Below are 18,385 nucleotides of genomic sequence, written 5' to 3'. Positions count from 1 at the left end.
GATTTTTTTGCTTCAGTGGTTCAATGGCTAGAACTTCTCCATCGAACTCCTGGATTTTCACAAGGTAAGAGGCTGATTTTTTTTAAAAATAAGTTTATTTATTTATTTATTTATGGCTGCATTGGGTGTTCGTTGCTGCTGTCAGGCTTTCTCTAGTCACGGCAAGCAGGAGCTACTCTTCCTTGTGGTGCGCAGGCTTCTCATTGTGGTGGTTTCTCTTGTTGCAGAGCATGGGCTCTAGGTGCACAGGCTTCAGTAGTAGTGGCACATGGGCTCAGTAGTTGTGGCTTGCGGGCTCTAGAGCATAGGCTCAGTAGTTGTGGCACATGGGCTTAGTTGCTCTGTGGCATGTAGGATCTTCCCAGACCAGGGCTCAAACCCGTGTCCCCTGCCTTGGCAGGTAGATTCTTAACCACTGTGCCACCAGGGAAGTCCAAGGCTGATTGTTTAAGTCATTATTCTCCAGGGGCTCCCAGACTGTGGCCAAGAGGGGCTAGAGCCAGTTCATGGGCCACTTCAGGGTCCATAGCCAGGGTTGAGGTCTGTATGTTTATTACCCTTGGCATATGGGGCTGGATTCTGTTGCTCCCACAGAGGCACCTTTGTCCATGGATGGATGCCAAATTGTTGTTGTTGAGGGGGCGATATTAGTGAGGGACATCTTATTTGGCCATCTTGGTGATGTCACTCTCCATATACTACATTTGGACAAGCACCAGCTCAGGGTCAGAACGACTGGGGAGACTGCAGGTGGCACTATAGAGCAGGGAAACATTCAGGCCGCATACTGTAACAAATACGTTGTCATGCTTTAATTATTTTATAAAATTTTAGGATGTCTAATTTACTTGTTTTTGATAATTGGAAATGTTTTATATTTTCCAGCTATCTAGTAGACATTTCATTATGTATTTCTTCTGAATATTGTTAAAAAAACAAAGAAAAAAGTCAGTATTAATAAACAACAACGAAAAAGAAACAAACTTTTCTACAAACTCTGAGTTCCCAGGGTTAGAGTTCATTTTTATGTGTGCAGATATTTTTCAAATTATGTTGGATTTTGTTTTCAGTTGTGCTTGTAGACTTTTGAGTGTCAATAACCCTTAGATTGTAATAATCTGATGAAAACTTTGCATGCAGGGAAATGTCATATGCACACATCCCTTTGTACCTCATTATAGCAGAGCCCTGGGGGGAAAACCACACCTGAGGGCAGCCATGGTGCCATGTTTCTGTACCACCTGACACCTACCTCAATAAGGAGCCACCTGAGCCAACTCTCTTGAGGATAAGTGTTCCTTGTCTCAAATATAAACAAAATGGAAATAAGTAGCTTACCTTGTTGAGCATCTATTATCTCAAATCCCAACAAAAATCTAGGAGATAAGGAGGGCAGGCAAAGGGTGATTGTGTCTTGCTGAATATCATTCAGTGGATTCAGGAGTCTAAGCCAACCTCCTGATTTCTAGTCCTGTGATTTTGTATAACACCCTCTGGGGATTTTCATCCAGATCGCATCTGGAACTGTTATGATAGCTCCTACTATCATATTTTTAGCTTCAGTTCTCAAGAACATTTTATGGTCCAAGCTGATTGCTCAGCCTCAGTCATCACAGTTGTATTCCAGCCAAAAGAAAGAGAAAAGAACAGAAAGGAAGGACTAAAGTGTATATGCCAGAGGTCTATGAAGTTAGCTTTCTAGACTTTGCCACATGGTGTTTCCTCTTGCAACTCACTGGCCAGAGAAGTCCAAGAGCCACTCTGTTTGAAAGGGAAGTTTGGAAATTGAGCCTTTGAGTAGCCATGTGCCCAGTTCAAAATTGGGAGGCCTATTACTAGGGAAGAGGGGAGAATAGATTTTAGGGGACAACTAGCAGTTTATAAGCTTGGGCACAGTTTCTAGGTGCCATTGCTTCATATAAATGAGTGTTCAACTCAGATTGCTTTCTGCTACTGCTTCTTATAATTTGTATCCTGGGAAATCAACATCAGTTTAATACTACCATATTTCATTGTAGGTTTTGGAACCAACGCACATTCTCTTTTAGAAAAACTCCCATTTACATTTTGTATGTTAAAGGTAAAAGGTTAGAAGTTCTCTGTCTTTGATCTTTTCCCATGTCCACAAAAGCCCAACATTCATCTATTTGAAATGACCAAAATAATTTAAACACTTTGTGAGAACAAGTTGGTAGAACCTGAGAATAGAGAGAACTTGACTATTTTCAGTGATTTCTTGCACGTTTCTCTGGGAATTACTTGTTTGTTTTTTCATCTAAAGAAAATGAGGCATAAATGTTTGTTTCAAATGAGAAACGGAAACTCTTGTCAATAAGCCTAATGTTTACTTAGGCAGTGAGCACTTATGTAGTTATAGAACGTATCCGATGTGTAGGGTATGGGGAGGGTACTTCTGATATGACATTTTAAAATCAGTTTGGAGTCATAATGCCCATTGGAAACTCAAATTTATTTGCATTGCTAAAAATAATCAGTAAGATGTTTCATTTTCTCATATAATGGAGGTCTGTGTCTCAGCTACTAGATCATGGCCATAAAAATTTTCAAAATATGCAACAATGTTTCTTGAGTGAATTTGATAGTATGAAAACTAGAAGAGGAATGATGACTTAGAAGATTTTTTTTGTGAGACATTGTCAAGAATATTTTAAGAGACAGCACTACTTGTAACTTGGGCACCAAGTCACTTTACTGATAAATGAGAAATGACCAGGGAAGAATCAAGCACTGACTACTTAAACTTTTCCATAAATAAAATGAAGCTTTATAGTTTTTAAATTTTAATATATTGATAGATATTTTTCTTCACATGTTTATTTTCACAATTCATATGAAGTCAAGCGAAATACCCTGAGATGTCATGCAAAAGGTATTCAGTTAAGATAAGGAATGATCTTGTTAGGATTTTTGATTTTTAGTCACTCAAAGACACTTTTGTGTCTTTTATAAACTAGGTGAGCACTGAATGATATTCAATAATTGGGATTATCTCTTTTACCTCCGCCACCTAAAGACCTAATGGAATTAAAAATATTTATGTAAATGTTAAGATTACAGTTTCTTTCAGTCCTTTATCAGTTGAGTAAGTGTGAATGAGTGTATAATTCCCATATGGCACGTTTAATGGAACACATTTGCGTTCCTGGGTTCGGAGCCAGTTTTGAATATTAAATATTTAGGTATAGGTATTATATTTCTTATAAGGGACAGTTTCACCTCATAATCAGAGTTTTATGTTTTACTTCCTTGCCATTGTCGCCTTTCCCTCCTCCACCTGTAAAGCACTTTTGTTAGTTTATATTGGTTTGCCCTAGACAGCTCTGCACGGGGAACTTTTACCTGCCTTCTAACTATCAGAAATACCATCGCCTCGTAGATTTGATGGCACTCTTTCTTTTATGGGCCCTTAAAGGAGTCGTGAGGAATGTCCCAGATTATTTGTTAACCTGGTTTCTCAGGATCTTCTAAGATCCTCAAAAATTTTATCCAGATTGTTCCGAGAAGTAAGTTTATAGGAAGTCAAGGAACTCTCTACTTGTCCCTCAAATTCTGGTCAGGCATCTGTGTTCTGGATTTTTACAGTGTAGATGCCACTGTTGTCACATGATGCAATATTGAAGAATAAAGTTAGGGAAAAGGTATTTTGTAACACTACCTTAAGCGATACTATTATAGACAGTATAAAGGTAGTAAGTTACTCCGATTGCCCTTGGTCGACATGACTTTCTCTTTTCCTTTTCAACTTTATTTCCAGGCTTTTTGTCTGTCCATTATTAGGCAGGGCTCACAGCTGACCAGATGTTCTGGCTGTGTCTGTAACTGCCAAGAGGTATTTTGGCAGGTAATTTCCTCTGACTATGGCAGTTTAAACTATTTTGAATTTTATGTACATTATGTTGATGAGAACTGGATTGGTTGTTTAAGGCACTGAGATTCATCTCTAAATAAACCACTTTATTTCCTGCTAGAACATCCTTTTGCTAGTGTGAAGATATAAACATTATCAACTTGTATTAAAAAAAATATGTAGGTAAAATATGTTTTGAAAACTTGAAGGTGTTCTTTCTTATTAACAGAATGCATAAGAAGCATTAATGCATGATTATTAATGCTAATAGAGGAATGTAGAGAACATAATTTATAAAAAACAGAAGGTGCACTTTGGAATATGTTTTATTTTTATTATATTGGCACATGAAATGATGAAGCCACATGGTGAAAGTCTGGTTCTGGAGAAAGTGAAGGTCCTCATTTCCTTCCCATGACCCACACGGTATATCACCTTTCAAAATACTCAAAATAATACTTTGTGCTGGGTTCTAACTTAACTTGGTTAAACTTTCACCTAAGGCTATTTGTTAAGATACTATTGAGAGTAAATAAAAGCAAAAAGAAATAACATAGGACTTAAGTGAACAAGAGAGGACCTATTCAGGTGATGTGGAAACCACATTTAGGGATAAGCAAAGATTGACTTTCTAGTGAAAGGCACGGGAAGAATTAACTGGCTTATTCCAAACAGAGGGCAGTTCTTTAGGAAGTATGCTTGAGGATATACTTGACAATAATTTCGACAGCTAGCATGATCTCTTTACAAGTTGACTTTATCTGAGATTCTGGAAGGAGAAAACTAAATTTGCCTTTGTCTCGGAGCTCAAAGGCAAATGTGTGTTTGATGCCCAGGTTGTAAGCCCAGTCTAAAGAAGAACCTGATGTCGGGTCTGTAAAACATAAGCAATAAACATTTAATTAGAAACAAATGTTAATGTTTTTCTTGAAATGGAAATTCACTGGGGTAAAATTAGCAATAAAAATAATTTCATGTACAGTTAATTGCAGTAATGAATGGGAGTAGTGGTCTGCATAGTATAGCGTCAAGTAAAAAATAATCATGGCTTTGGAATCCATCACACGTTTTAAATATGTGCTGCATTTTCAAAATTACATTTTGCTTGGATCATTTTGAGTCTAAACTGAGTTTGTCTTCTGGGTGCACATTGTCGTAGATGGAGGTGGTCTGAGCAAGTGCAAGCAGTTGAGGAGACCAGCTGAGGAGGGGTCACTGGCCACTGAAAACCCACCAAGGAAAACTACACATACAAGCTATGCAAAGTTACATTCTTTCTAGTAGTTCAGGTCTCTTTCCATTCATGTTGCTAGGATAAACTATTTTATAGTTAAAAGACCAAGAAAGTTTAAATCAATTATTTTAAGGATATATTTAATCCCCTAATCCAACTTTTCCATGTCAATTTTTGTGAAATTTTACTAAGAATGTTATTTGTTAAAAAGACTGAGAATATAAACATCTAGAGGTTATATACACATAAGGTTTATACAACATACCTTACATACAGTGTATGTAAATACTGTAAAAGCATTTATGTATATTTTGATCTACATAATTGAAAAACTAATTTTTTTGTACATAAAATTACTTATGTTTTAGGAAAAGTAATGAGTTTGATACAAACATTTTAGATTTGAAAGATAAAAATTCAAAGCTGTGATGAAGAAAGAGAGAAGGAATATTTTGGTAGAGAGAGACAGGGTTGGCTTTCAAATTATTCAACAAATATTTATTAAAACCTTTCATATGTGCAGTGCACTTTACTTGGCACTGTGGAGGGTGGGTGGTGCAAGGGTACAAAGATGAAGAAGATGCTACTGGTGTCTTTGGAACTTACAGTTGGGAGAGAAGTTAACTATGCAAATCAACAGAGATGGGGCAGAATATAAAAGTACCATAGGAAAGGTACAGTATCTTGTGAAGATTTAAAGGAAGAAAGCAATTATGCTTGGTGAAGAGGATGGCGTTCATGCTCAATACGTGCTCAAATACCACCTTCATGATGGAGGTTGTATTTGGGGAGAGCCTTGAAGAAAGGCTAGTATTTTTCCAGATGGAGATTGAAGAAAAGCATTCTGGCCAGTGAACTACAAGCATGGAAAGCATGGAGGCATTTTTAGGGACCAGTGAGATATAGTTGGACTGGAAAATGGGGCAGTAAGAGTTCGTGGGCAAAGCTCAGAAAACCTACTAAAAAAGGAAAGATGTTTTCTTTGGCAGCACAGGAGAGAGACCAGTTAGGAGGTATTGTGAAGTGAAAGCCTGAACTAGTGTAGAGTCACCACACCGGGGAGAGAATAGGTGGGACTCTATGTAAGAAACGTTGGAATGGAAGAGCCACAGAATTTGATGAAAATGATTGAGATTTCAATCTGGGTAGTTGGAAAAAATCCACATGTTACTAACAGAAACAGGAACTCAGAGAGAGTAGTGATGGGGAAAAGAAAGGGTAAAGGAAAGAAGAAAAAAGATGTTTAGCATCATTCAGGCAGGGGATGGGTGCTTCCTGCTAGGGATCTGGGGACTGGCGGCAGAATATTGCAGAGCTGTTTGGGCTGGAGCAGTCAGATGAGTACGGTCAGATGTCCAGCCTTGGCAGAATGGAAGAGTCATGTCCAGCCCTGGGATAGAAGGCGGGGGGACCCCATGGGTGGGGCTTGTGCAGGGTCCTTGAGGCAATAGTTGGTCTCTGTGTGCCTTTTCCCCTCAGCCCTGTGCACAGCACCTACCAAATACGTAGTGTTTGGCGCAGAAGGATATGTGAAGCCTGGGTCCTGCATTGAAATGTGAGTTTGGAGGGTGGGGAGGCTGGTAAAAGCCAGGGGTCGCTGCCACCTTTCTCTGATTTACTGCGCTGTGGAGGAAGTAGCCTGGGAAAATGGATTTGAAAATTATTGGCAGAAGCATCATAGGTGAAACTGCCTTGCACACATTCAGGGTTATTATGTCTTCTTGGTGGATTGATCCTTTATCATTAATGTTCCTGTTTGTTTCTGGTAAGTTTCTTTGTTCTGAAATTTACTTTATCTGATGTTTAATATAGCCACTCCTACTTTGATTAATGTTTGCATGGTGTATCATTTTCCCAGCCTTTCAGTTTCAACCTGTGTTATATATGAAGTGAGTTTCTTGTAGCCAGTGTATTGTTGAATCATATTTTTCTTAATCCACTCTGCCAATATCTGTCTTTTAATTAATATATTTAGGTAAATTATTGATATACCTTAAATCTGCCATCTTACTATTTGATTTTTGTTTGTTCCCTCTGTTTTTCATTCCTCCATTTGTCTTTTATTGCCTTATTGTTGGTTACATGAACATTTTTAGGATTCCATTTTGATTTATTTCTAATAATGTTTTTGAGTATATCAGTTTGTTTAGTTTTCTTAGTGGTTACTCTATGTATTACAATATACATACATGACTTATCACAGTCTACTGGTTTCAGTGTTTTATCATGTCAAGTAAGATATAGAAATCTTACTTGCATTTAGATTTTTTTCCCCTTCCCACTTTTTTTTTTTTTTTTGCAGTACGCGGGCCTCTCACTGCTGTGGCCTCTCCCGTCGCGGAGCACAGGCTCCGGACGCGCAGGCTCAGCGGCCATGGCTCACGGGCCCAGCCGCTCCGCGGCATGTGGGATCTTCCAGGACTGGGGCACGAACCTGTGTCCCCTGCATCGGCAGGCGGACTCTCAACCACTGCGCCACCAGGGAAGCCCCCCCTTCCCACTTTTAAAATACAGTTGTCTTGATTACTTCTCTACATATATTAAACATCACATCAGATGGAATTATACTTTTTGATTCAATCATCATGAGGAGAAAGACAGTCTATTTATCCTTCATTCATCTACCCATCCATTCATTATTCATTCATTCATTCCCTAATCTATTGTTTTTCCTTCCTTTCCACAGTTTCAAGCCTCTGTTACCATTTCTTTCTTATTTGGAGAGCTTTCCTTATCCATCTTTAAATGCTAGGTCTGTAGGTGACAGATTCTCTTAGTTTTCCTTTGTCTGAGAATATCTTTATTTCCTCTTCATTTCTGAAGGATATTTTTTGCTGAATATAGAATTAATGATTGATAGTTCTTTTAGCCCTTGAAAAATGTTATCCCTTCCTTTTGGCCTTCCATGTTTCAAATGAGAAATCTGCTGTCATTTGAATTGTTCTGCCCCTTCTAGATTGTTTCTCTCTCGTTTCTTTCAAGAGTTTTTACTTTGTCTTTAGTTTTCAGAACTTTAATTATGGTGTGCCTTGATGTGAGTTTCTTTGAACTTACTCTGTTTGTGGTTCACTTGGTTTCTTGAATATGTTGGTTTATGTCTGTAGGAAATTTGGGAAATTTCAGTCTTTATTTCTTCAAATTTTTTTTCCAGCACTATTCTCTTTCTCCTCTCCTTCTGAGACTTTGATGATATGAATGTTTGATCATTTGTTATTATGCCACAGGTCCCTTAGGCTTTGTTTATATATTTTTTCAATTTGTTTTCTCTCTTCAGATTGGATAAGTTCTATTGTTCTATCTTCAAGTTAACTGATTCTTCCCTCTATCATATTCATTCTGCTATTGATCCTCTCCAGTGAGTTTTTAAAATTTAAGTTACTGTGTTTTTCAGTTCTATAATTTCCATTTGCTTCCTTTTGATACCTTGCATTTCTTTTCTTTCTTTTTTTTTTTTGTGGTAAGTGGGCCTCTCACTGTTGTGGCCTCTCCTGTTGCGGAGCACAGGCTCCCGACGCGCAGGCTCAGCGGCCATGGCTCACGGGCCCAGCCGCTCCGCGGCATGTGGGATCTTCCCGGACCGGGCCACGAACCCATGTCCCCTGCATCGACAGACAGACTCTCAACCACTGCGCCACCAGGGAAGCCCGATACCTTGCATTTCTTTGATGAGATTTTCTGTATTATCATTTGTTTCAAGGCTATCTGTAATTGCTTGTTGAAGCATTTTTATGATGACGATTTTGGAATTCTCGTCAGATAATTCCAACACTTACATCATCTCAGTGTTGGCATCTGTCAATGTCTTTTCTCATTCGAGCTGTGCCTTTCTTTACTTTTGGCATAAGTGATTTTTGATTGTATCCTAGACACTTTGGCTGTTATGTTAAATCTTAAATTTTAACGGAAATCTACTTTAGCAGGCAGCCACCCTGTTTAGGTTTAGCATGCAGGCCCTGGTCTTCTTTAGTGACTTCTGGTTCCAGTGTCAATGTAGTTTTCAGAGCCTTTGCATTGCTGTTTTCGTCTAGTTGGTTCCCGTGGTGCTGCTGGGCTCCCACTGATCCCTGCAGGTAACTGCTGCATGGGTGAAAGGTGATTTCCTAGCTGGGCCACCTCGATGCCTCTAGGTGGCAAATGCAGGCTCCAGCCTGTGAGGATAGAGAGTACTTCCCTGATGAGGAAAGAAGCAGAAGGAAGAGGAGGGGCCTGAAGAGACAACCTTGTGGAATATCTGCGTGATACGTATTTTTGGGAAAATACCTGCTTTTAGAGGCAGTCAGCAGAGATGAAGTGGAAAAGAAGGAGGAGGAGGCAAACCAGGTGAATTTGGTGTCAAGGAAGCCAAGGGAATGGCAAGAAGAAGGTATATCAACAAGGGCCAATGTTGCGGGGAGTTTGTGGAGCATGTGAGCTGAGATAACTATTCTGGCTTCAGTGATCAAGAAGGCTGCCATTTTTAGCAAGAGTTGAGTTTAAGTTCATTAGTAAAAAAGAACATAAGAGGTCTGTAGCAGTGGAGGTAGGATAAATAGGAATTGTGTCTTGCATGATGGTTTAGAGCGTGCTAGACATTTCAATAAATGTGGCCAGTTTCTAGCTGTACCAGCCCTCCATTTGCAGTTAAGTAAACTGCTGTAATTTCAAAGAGTTAAAGAGTATTGATATTTCATTTTGAAAAATTTACTTTATGAGAAATTTCTCATTAAGATTAATAGTGGTGATTGAGAATTTATGTAATTTGTGATTTTTCATAATTGTGTGATGTTATTGAGTGTAATACATTTTCTTTTATGATACCACTTTCTGTATCTTCGAAACCTTAAATTTGCAAACAAAAACTATATTAAGACGTAAAATAAATACATTGAAAGACTTTTACTTGTAAGAATATATTATTATACAACTTGATTTGTTGAACATGCTGCTTAGCCTTTTATTTATCTCCATCTATACCCACTAAAATATGTGTATATATTTATAGAATATAATAACAATCACTTGCTAAATACCAGGCACCCTTCTAAGTGCTTTATGTACGCTAACTCATTTCATTAATTCTTATCACAACCTTATGATTTAAGTACCAATTGCTGTTTTACAGAAGAGGAAATCTTGGCACAGAGAGCTGAAGCAATTTACTCAAAGACAACATAGCTAGATGTGTAAAATAGATAGGTGACAAGGATATACTGTATAGCACAGGGAATTGTAGCCATTATCTTATAATAACCTAAAATAAACTATAATCTGCAAAAATACCGAATCACTATGTTGTACACCTGAAACTAATATAATATTGTAAATCAACTACACATCAATTAAAAAAAAAGATACATAGCTAGTAAGTGGTTGAGTCAGGAATCAAACCCAAGCTGCATGTCTTCAGAGTTTGCATGACTAACCATTGTACTGTACTACCTACCATATATGTCAATCTATAGTCCTCTCAATTAAAAGTCTTAATTGAGTTCTACAAGATAATTTTTTTTGTTAACATTTTCTTAAAATGTTGACAATAAGAAAAAAATTTCCTACTCCTTTCAAGGTACATGAAGTGCAAGGAACTGACTGTAATACAGTCAAAAGAAGTCAAGATAAAACCGAACTGAGCTAACACTCTTGTTTAATCCCAAAGAAATCCACGTAAAGTGACACTGGTGACTTAACTTCTATGTTTTTAAAAAAATATTATTGATAGGCATTGAACATAATAACATGCACTTTTATGTCAACAAGAGTGGAAATTCTGTTTGAAGCAAGAGCTGAAGTAGAGATGCATGGGCATGAACTGAAATATTTACTTTGCACTTCTGTTGCCCTTAGTATAATTTCAGCTTGAATGTCTTAGTGGATACATAGTGGGTGTTGAGCTACAAATTCGGGGTCTTGATTTTCTCCTTTTCAAAATGTAGAGTAGTAAAGAGTATAGAAAACAGTACAGAGTTGAGAAACAAGAGCAGCTCTAGCGATTTTGATGTGTGGGGAAGGCAACAAGAAAGGCACTTTGAAATTAACTTTTTTTTTTTTACAGCTTTATTGGAGTATAATTGCTTTACAATGATGTGTTAGTTTCTACTTTATAACAAAGTGAATCAGTTATACATATACATATGTTCCCATATCTCTTCCCTCTTGCGTCTCCCTCCATCCCACCCTCCCTATCCCACCCCTCCAGGCGGTCACAAAGCACCAAGCTGATATCCCTGTGCTATGCGGCTGCTTCCCACTAGCTATCTGTTTTACGTTTGGTAGTGTATATATGTCCATGCCACTCTCTCACTTTGTCACAGCTTACCCTTCCCCCTCCCCATATGCTCAAGTCCATTCTCTAGTAGGTCTGTGTCTTTATTCCTGTCTTACCCCTAAGTTCTTCATGACATTTTCTTTTCTTAAATTCCATATATATGTGTTAGCATATGGTATTTGTCTTTCTCTTTCTGACTTACTTCAATCTATATGACAGACTCTGGGTCTATTCACCTCATTACAAATAGTTCAATTTCATTTCTTTTTATGGCTGAGTAATATTCCATTGTATATATGTGCCACATCTTCTTTATCCATTCATCCGATGATGCACATTTAGGTTGTTTCCATTTCCTGGCTATTGTAAATAGAGCTGCAATAAATATTTTGGTACATGTCTTTTTTTGAATTATGGTTTTCTCAGGGTATATGCCCAGTAGTGGGATTGCTGGGTCATATGGTAGTTCTATTTGTAGTTTTTTAAGGAACCTCCATACTGTTTTCCATAGTGGCTGTACCAATTCACATTCCCACCAGCAGTGCAAGAGTGTTCCCTTTTCTCCATACCCTCTCCAGCATTTATTGTTTCTAGATTTTTTGATGATGGCCATTCTGACTTGTGTGAGATGATATCTCATTGTAGTTTTGACTTGCATTTCTCTAATGATTGATGATGTTGAGCATTCTTTCATGTGTTTGTTGGCAATCTGTATATCTTCTTTGGAGAAATGTCTATTTAGGTGTTCTGCCCATTTTTGCATTGGGTTGTTTGTTTTTTTGTTATTAAGCTGCATGAGCTGCTTGTAAATTTCGGAGATTAATCCTTTGTCAGTTGCTTCATTTGCAAATATTTTCTCCCATTCTGAGGGTTGTCGTTTGGTCTTGTTTATGGTTTCCTTTGCTGTGGCAAAGCTTTGAAGTTTCATTAGGTCACATTTGTTTATTTTTGTTTTTATTTCCATTTCTCTAGGAGGTGGGTCAAAAAGGATCTTGCTGTGATTTATGTCATAGAGTGTTCTGCCTATGTTTTCCTCTAAGAGTTTGATAGTTTCTGGCCTTATATTTAGGTCTTTAATCTATTTTGAGCTTATTTTTGTGTATGGTGTTAGGGAGTGATCTAATCTCATACTTTTACATGTACCTGTCCAGTTTTCCCAGCACCACTTATTGAAGAGGCTGTCCTTTCTCCACTGTACATTCCTGCCTCCTTTATCAAAGATAAGGTGACCATATGTACGTGGGTTTATCTCTGGGCTTTCTATCCTGTTCCATTGATCTATCTTTCTGTTTTTGTGCCAGTACCATACTGTCTTGATTACTGTAGCTTTGTAGTATAGTCTGAAGTCAGGGAGGCTAATTCCTCCAGCTCCGTGACTCATAGATGGATGATATTAATGATACAAGCTACTTGATTCCTATCAATTCAGTGAACTATTCTTGCTAACTGGGAACTATCTTCAGTTATTTCTAAGATGGTAAAGGATTGCCTATGCTGTCAATATGCAGATATAAGTATTTCACAATCTTTCAATATCAATTTTTGTGCCATCTAAATATTGCTGCTTCGTGGCAAAATAGTTGGTATACAATTTGACTCTGGTCTAGAATGCTGATTTTTGACCCTATTCTGCCCCTAAGTGATGAAATATTTCTGTATCTCAATTTCATAGTCTGTAAATGAGGGATTTAGCTTATATCAGTGGTTCTCAACCCTTGTTTCATCTTAGAATCACTTTGACCACTTAAAAAAATTCAAGTGCCTGGGCCCCACCAGGGACTAATGGAATCTGAATCTCTGGGTATAAGACCTGATCATCTGCATATTTTAAAAGCTCCTCAGATAATGCTAATTGGAAGTCAGGCTTGAGAACCATGAATTAGATAATTTCCTAGGTTTCCTCCTGGTTTCAAGTTTTATGGTTTTAACTTATTTTTTATTTGGTTCAAAGTGCAAACATATTTTTCTGGAAGTCAGAGATCTCTCCACAATTTGGGTTTTAAAAATGCTCCCTCAGTCCTTTTCTTCTGTCTCCATCAAATCAAAGAGAGAAAAATACTGGTAAATGTTAGATGCGTCCCCCAAATCCTGGAACTTGTTAAATGACAATTAGGATATTGGAATGACTAAACTTTAATCGTGGGGTGCTCCTATTTTCTTTTCTTACCAAGTGCTTTGTTACTGCCTGCTTCGTGTGAATGTTTGATGAACATTTAATCAGGTGCTTTATTAAAGCAGTCACTCCTAAAAGTTTTGAACATCTGTCAAGCTGTAGCCCCATGTGGAAGAGACAATTCTTTCTAGATCTGAATTGCTTAAAAAAACTTATAATAAAATAAAATAAAATAAAAGAGTTAAAAATACTACTACACAGTTGTATAGAATAGTAATTCCTCTTTATCCTCCCATATTGAAAGTGACACATGATAGCATGGAACTATGTTATCTTTAGTGATCTCCTGCTCCCAGTTAGAATGTAACTCTTTGAAAGTAGTCATTGTGTCTTCACTCTTTTCACCTATCTCTCAAAGCTCCAAGTGCTGGGCTATTAGGTGGGTGCTCCATAAATTCTTGCTTATTAAATGATGGTGATTCAGTGCAAATGCATAGCTCTAATATGCTCATAATTTGCATATATATGCAAATATACATCATGTGTATACATGTGCGCGTGTGTGTGTATATATATATATATATTTATATATATATATTTATATATATATATAGAAAGTGAGAGTAATAATCCTTTGATGCCCTAGCTGCCATTTGCAAAGTTTTCTCCTGTTTGGAACCCTTTGTTCTTTGCTGCCAAGAAAATCTGTGTGTTTTTCCTCCTTACGATGTAGGAATTCCTCTTACATCATATCTGGGTGGCTTATCTGGCCCTGCTATTTCTCAGTATCCACTAAGTAGGCCGCCATTTTAAACTGGTGTCCTAGTCTGTCCTTTGGTCCTTTACTTTGCTTACTTTTGTCCACTTATGTAGCTGGGTATATCATCTGTTTTGAAATCTTGTTGTCATCCACTTGTATGTGGAATGAATCCGTGGCCTGGCTATGTTGCAGCAGATCTATCTGGATGCTGGTGATCGGCTGTGTCACTGTACTTTCTCTTCTGCCCTTTAAAGCACACAACTGGTTGATATGTGATTGCTGATGAATGTTCTCTACGAATGAATTTTTTTTTTTTTTTTTTTTTTTGCGGTACGCGGGCCTCTCACTGCTGTGGCCTCTCCCATTAAGGAGCACAGGCTCCGGGTGCGCAGGCTCAGCGGCCATGGCTCACGGGCCCAGCCGCTCCACGGCATGCGGGATCTTCCCGCACTGGGGCACGAACCCGTGTCCCCTGCATCGGCAGGCGGACTCCCAACGACTGCACCACCAGGGAAGCCCACTTGTCTGTTTCTTTAAGTCATTTTTCTAATTCCACCAAAGGAACCTCCAGTAAATAGGCTCTAGAAGTTGTTTGTGATGACTAAAGCATTTTCAAATTCCATAGCAATTGTTGAGGGTGTAGACTTCTAGTTACAGTTTATTTTTTCAGCTTGGATTAGGGAAGTGGTTTATGAGGTATGGCCAGGTAGAGTTATTGAGTGGAATCCACAGATGCACATATTTATTTTTTCAATCCACACATTCTAAAAGTATCATGGAAATAATCAGTTGTATTTGGTGGTGGTGAGTTGTTCCATGAAATGTTTAAAAGTTAAACAGCAGTCTTCATGCTAAAAATGTTGGATATCTTGGCTCTAGAGAGTGATACAGGCTAAATCAAGTCTAATTTTGTTGTGGTTTCAATCCACATTCACACCTTTTTGACAAGTCAGGACACCATTTTCTTTGGCCAAGTTTATGAGAATTAATTCTGTTATTGTTCCCTGCCCCATACTAGATATTGTATGATCTGAGAGGAGATCTGAAGTGTAATCCTTGCTTTTGAGGAATTAAATTTTGTTAGGAAGTTAAGGTTTTGTGAGCAGTTTCATTGGAATTTCCTGTAAAGTTTGGCACTAAGAAGTTAAACTTGGAAACAGTTTGGAGAAAAGGCGAGTTTTACTAAAGAATTTCCAAACTAAGATCAGTGGGATCTGAGGAGAAATAGTCTCACTTCCCAGGGTCTGAATTAATGGTCTTTGGTGAAAACTAAATGAATTTATTTCTATTGCTTGAAAACAGAAATCCCTAGTTATTTTAGCTGCAAAAACCAAATGGGAAAGCAGTATGCGCAGTGGTCAAGATCACGGACTCGGTTTTGTTAAAACCTGGGATTGAATCCCAGTTAAGCTAGTTGCAAGTACTGCACACCTCATCGAACATTGTGAGGAGTAACTGAGATTGTGAAAATCAAGGGCTGAGCACAGTGCCTGACTTGTAAGAAATCTATGTCAATAATTAAAAAATGCAAAGACAAAGATAGTTTAAAAATAGTGAACATTAAGAAGTGGTGCTCAGACACTAAAGCAAAAGCAGCAGAACTAGGACCTTGTGACCTCCTTTCTTAATCCACCATATAGATTTCGGTTGAACACAGTAGGAAGGGGCTGGTGAGAGGGACAGGAGACTGGCTTTACACGAGCAGAGTGGCTGAAACTGTGGGCCTACCCGTTTTACCCCTAGGAGCTAGGGAAAAGACTGTGCTTGCATAGGGACAAGGCCAAGGAAGAAAGAGTCCAGTCAGAGTTAAATGGTTAAAAAAAAAAGAATTGACTCTGCCCCAGTTAATTCTTGTTAGTTCCTGTGAGGATAAAATGGTGGTGGTAGTGGTGGTAGAGAATAGGATGATGAAAGAATTAAACTGTAAATTTGTCTTGATGTAATTACTTCTGTCGACCTTGTAGCCTTGTAAAAGTTCAGGATAATTTGTTTCTAGAAAAATCTTATCCCCCCCAAAAGGGTGGAATCTGTCTCCTAGATTCACGTATAATTCAGAATCTCCTGTTAAAACCAAAGTTTAAATTAGCAGTTCCAAGATGTTCTAATCCTAACTTACAAATTGTATAACTTTCTTTAATGTCTCTAAAAGAGAATTAGGGGAAGTGACACAATAAATAATAGGAAAAATGTACAAATGGTCGATGCTGTTGGACCACAGGTGTGGAGTGGGTTCATACTGAGTTGATAGGACATCAGTGCCAATCTTTGCAACTTTGGCCTGGATAGAAAGGGAAGTAGGAGTGGGATAACTGGATACCATGTGAATGCCGTTAATTCACTGGAGATTAAAAAAAGTCGATTTTACTGGTTATTTGGCATTTGAAGATCAAAATAAAATAAATGAGTGAGAAATTTATTTTCAGTAAGATATATGTATTGTCATTGTGAGGCCTTCTAAATGTGAAATCAATTATGTACAGTAATATCATAGCTTGTGTTTCTATCCTTTCTTCATACTCTTCTTTCCTCTCTCCCTCCCTCCTTTTCTTCCTTATGACTTCTGACCTTCCTTCTAAAAAAACATATTCTTTCTTTTTCCTCTCAGATTTTATTTTGGCTTCAGATATTTGTCTCTCTCAAAGTCAGTTTCTCCCATGTTCCTCCTTCCTCGGTCTTCATAGGTTCCGTACCACCATATGTCTTTCTCCGCATATGATTTTAGTATGCCAAGGGAAGAAGAAAGGTGCTTGACTCCTTTTTAAAGTACTTCTGTTTAAACTAGAGTTTTTCTTCTTGAGTGGCAGCTTATGACCTTTAATACACAATAGTGTTTTGTGCTATGGGAATGATTATTGGAATTCATTTTAATGGAATATAGTCACTAACATTTTTGTACTCTAGTGAAGATTTTGTTTAGTCTACATGTATAATGTATATAACCAAAAAGTAAGTTTTTTTCTTAATCAATTTCGTTGCTGTGTAAGAACACTTAACTTTACTCAGAATGGTTTGTTTTGTATATTTGTATTTTTTTAATCCATAATACCATTTTCCTAAGGGTAGATTGAATTGCATTGCTGTACCTTTGCATAAATTAATAAAACTCATGGGTTCAGATTCTCAACTAGATTGATTAAATAAATGGCTCTTTGGGCCACATATTGCTTGTATATTTGTTGTATATAAACAGAAGCTTTTAATGACTGGTTCAAATCTTTGCTCCCACTCAGAATTGAATGCTGAAAACAATCGACTCAAGTCAGAAAGGCAATTGTAAACTCTAAAAAATTAAAAAAAAATTTGTGAGGCAGTATTTGAATCACAGCTTTTATTTTTTCTAGAGCAATTAAAAATATTTATCCCTCATACGCAGAATTTTTTTTTTTAAAGCTAACATGATCAAATAGTTTTCACAGAAAGGAAAAGAATGCTTAGTGGATCATAGTTTTGGAGAGAGTATGTTTTTAGTGCAGAAGCTTCACAATCATTCAAAATTTCTTTCCTTGGTTAATAAAAGAATTAATGTAATTTCTAAGTTGATCAGGAGGATAAAAATACAATTGCTCTCCTTAAATCTGGTGTCTCGGTGACAGGAATAGCAGATGTTTTTGCTATTGTCTTAGGCTTTTGCTGTGTATGGTTTTATGTTATGACCCATGGTGAATATTTAACTAGGCAACATCTGTGTAGTAATGGAATTCTACTCTGGTAGCCTAGACCTTTCTTCATACTGGCTTTATCTTAGAATCATATCAAAAGATTCTATTACCTATGTACTTTTATCACATGAAAAAATTAACCTAAGGTTATGGTTTTAACTCTAAGGTAGACTTCATTAGTTCTCTTCTTTGGTATTCAAATGTGAAATTTTTTCAAGATAACCCAAGTTGTTAATGATGAACAGACTGAAAGTCAATGGTGGTGTCAGTGCATAAACCACAGGCTTTTCCTACATACCAGTTCCTCGTGGTTAGGTGGCAGTTCTGATGTATATCCTTAGGGAAACAGTAGCATCTGGGAGTAGGAATGGAAGGTAAGGTAAGCCTTGATTGATTTTCGGTGGCTTCCAATGAAGTCAGTGACAGCTTTGGTCTCTTTCTCAGACTCTGGTGCAGGGCCCCCATAGATCTCCCGACGTGGGTCCTTGGTGTGAGGGAAAGCTGCAG

General features: G+C 37.7%; 1 protein-coding gene across 1 annotated transcript in view; it reads right to left on the bottom strand.

Moving 5' to 3' along the window:
* Positions 1-4,554: 4,554 nt before the first annotated feature.
* The window catches only part of CPA3 (carboxypeptidase A3), a 30,052-nt gene continuing 16,221 nt past the window's right edge, over positions 4,555-18,385 (bottom strand). Inside the window, 4 exon segments of the mRNA XM_060010082.1 lie at positions 4,555-4,742; positions 16,412-16,442; positions 16,444-16,497; positions 18,177-18,379. Of these exon segments, the coding sequence (XP_059866065.1) occupies positions 4,555-4,742; positions 16,412-16,442; positions 16,444-16,497; positions 18,177-18,379 (476 nt within the window).

Source organism: Delphinus delphis, chromosome 4 (genome assembly GCF_949987515.2).
Source record: "Delphinus delphis chromosome 4, mDelDel1.2, whole genome shotgun sequence".
In the NCBI taxonomy this organism is placed as follows: Eukaryota; Metazoa; Chordata; class Mammalia; order Artiodactyla; family Delphinidae; genus Delphinus; species Delphinus delphis.
This window is presented reverse-complemented; position numbering and strand designations above follow the sequence as displayed.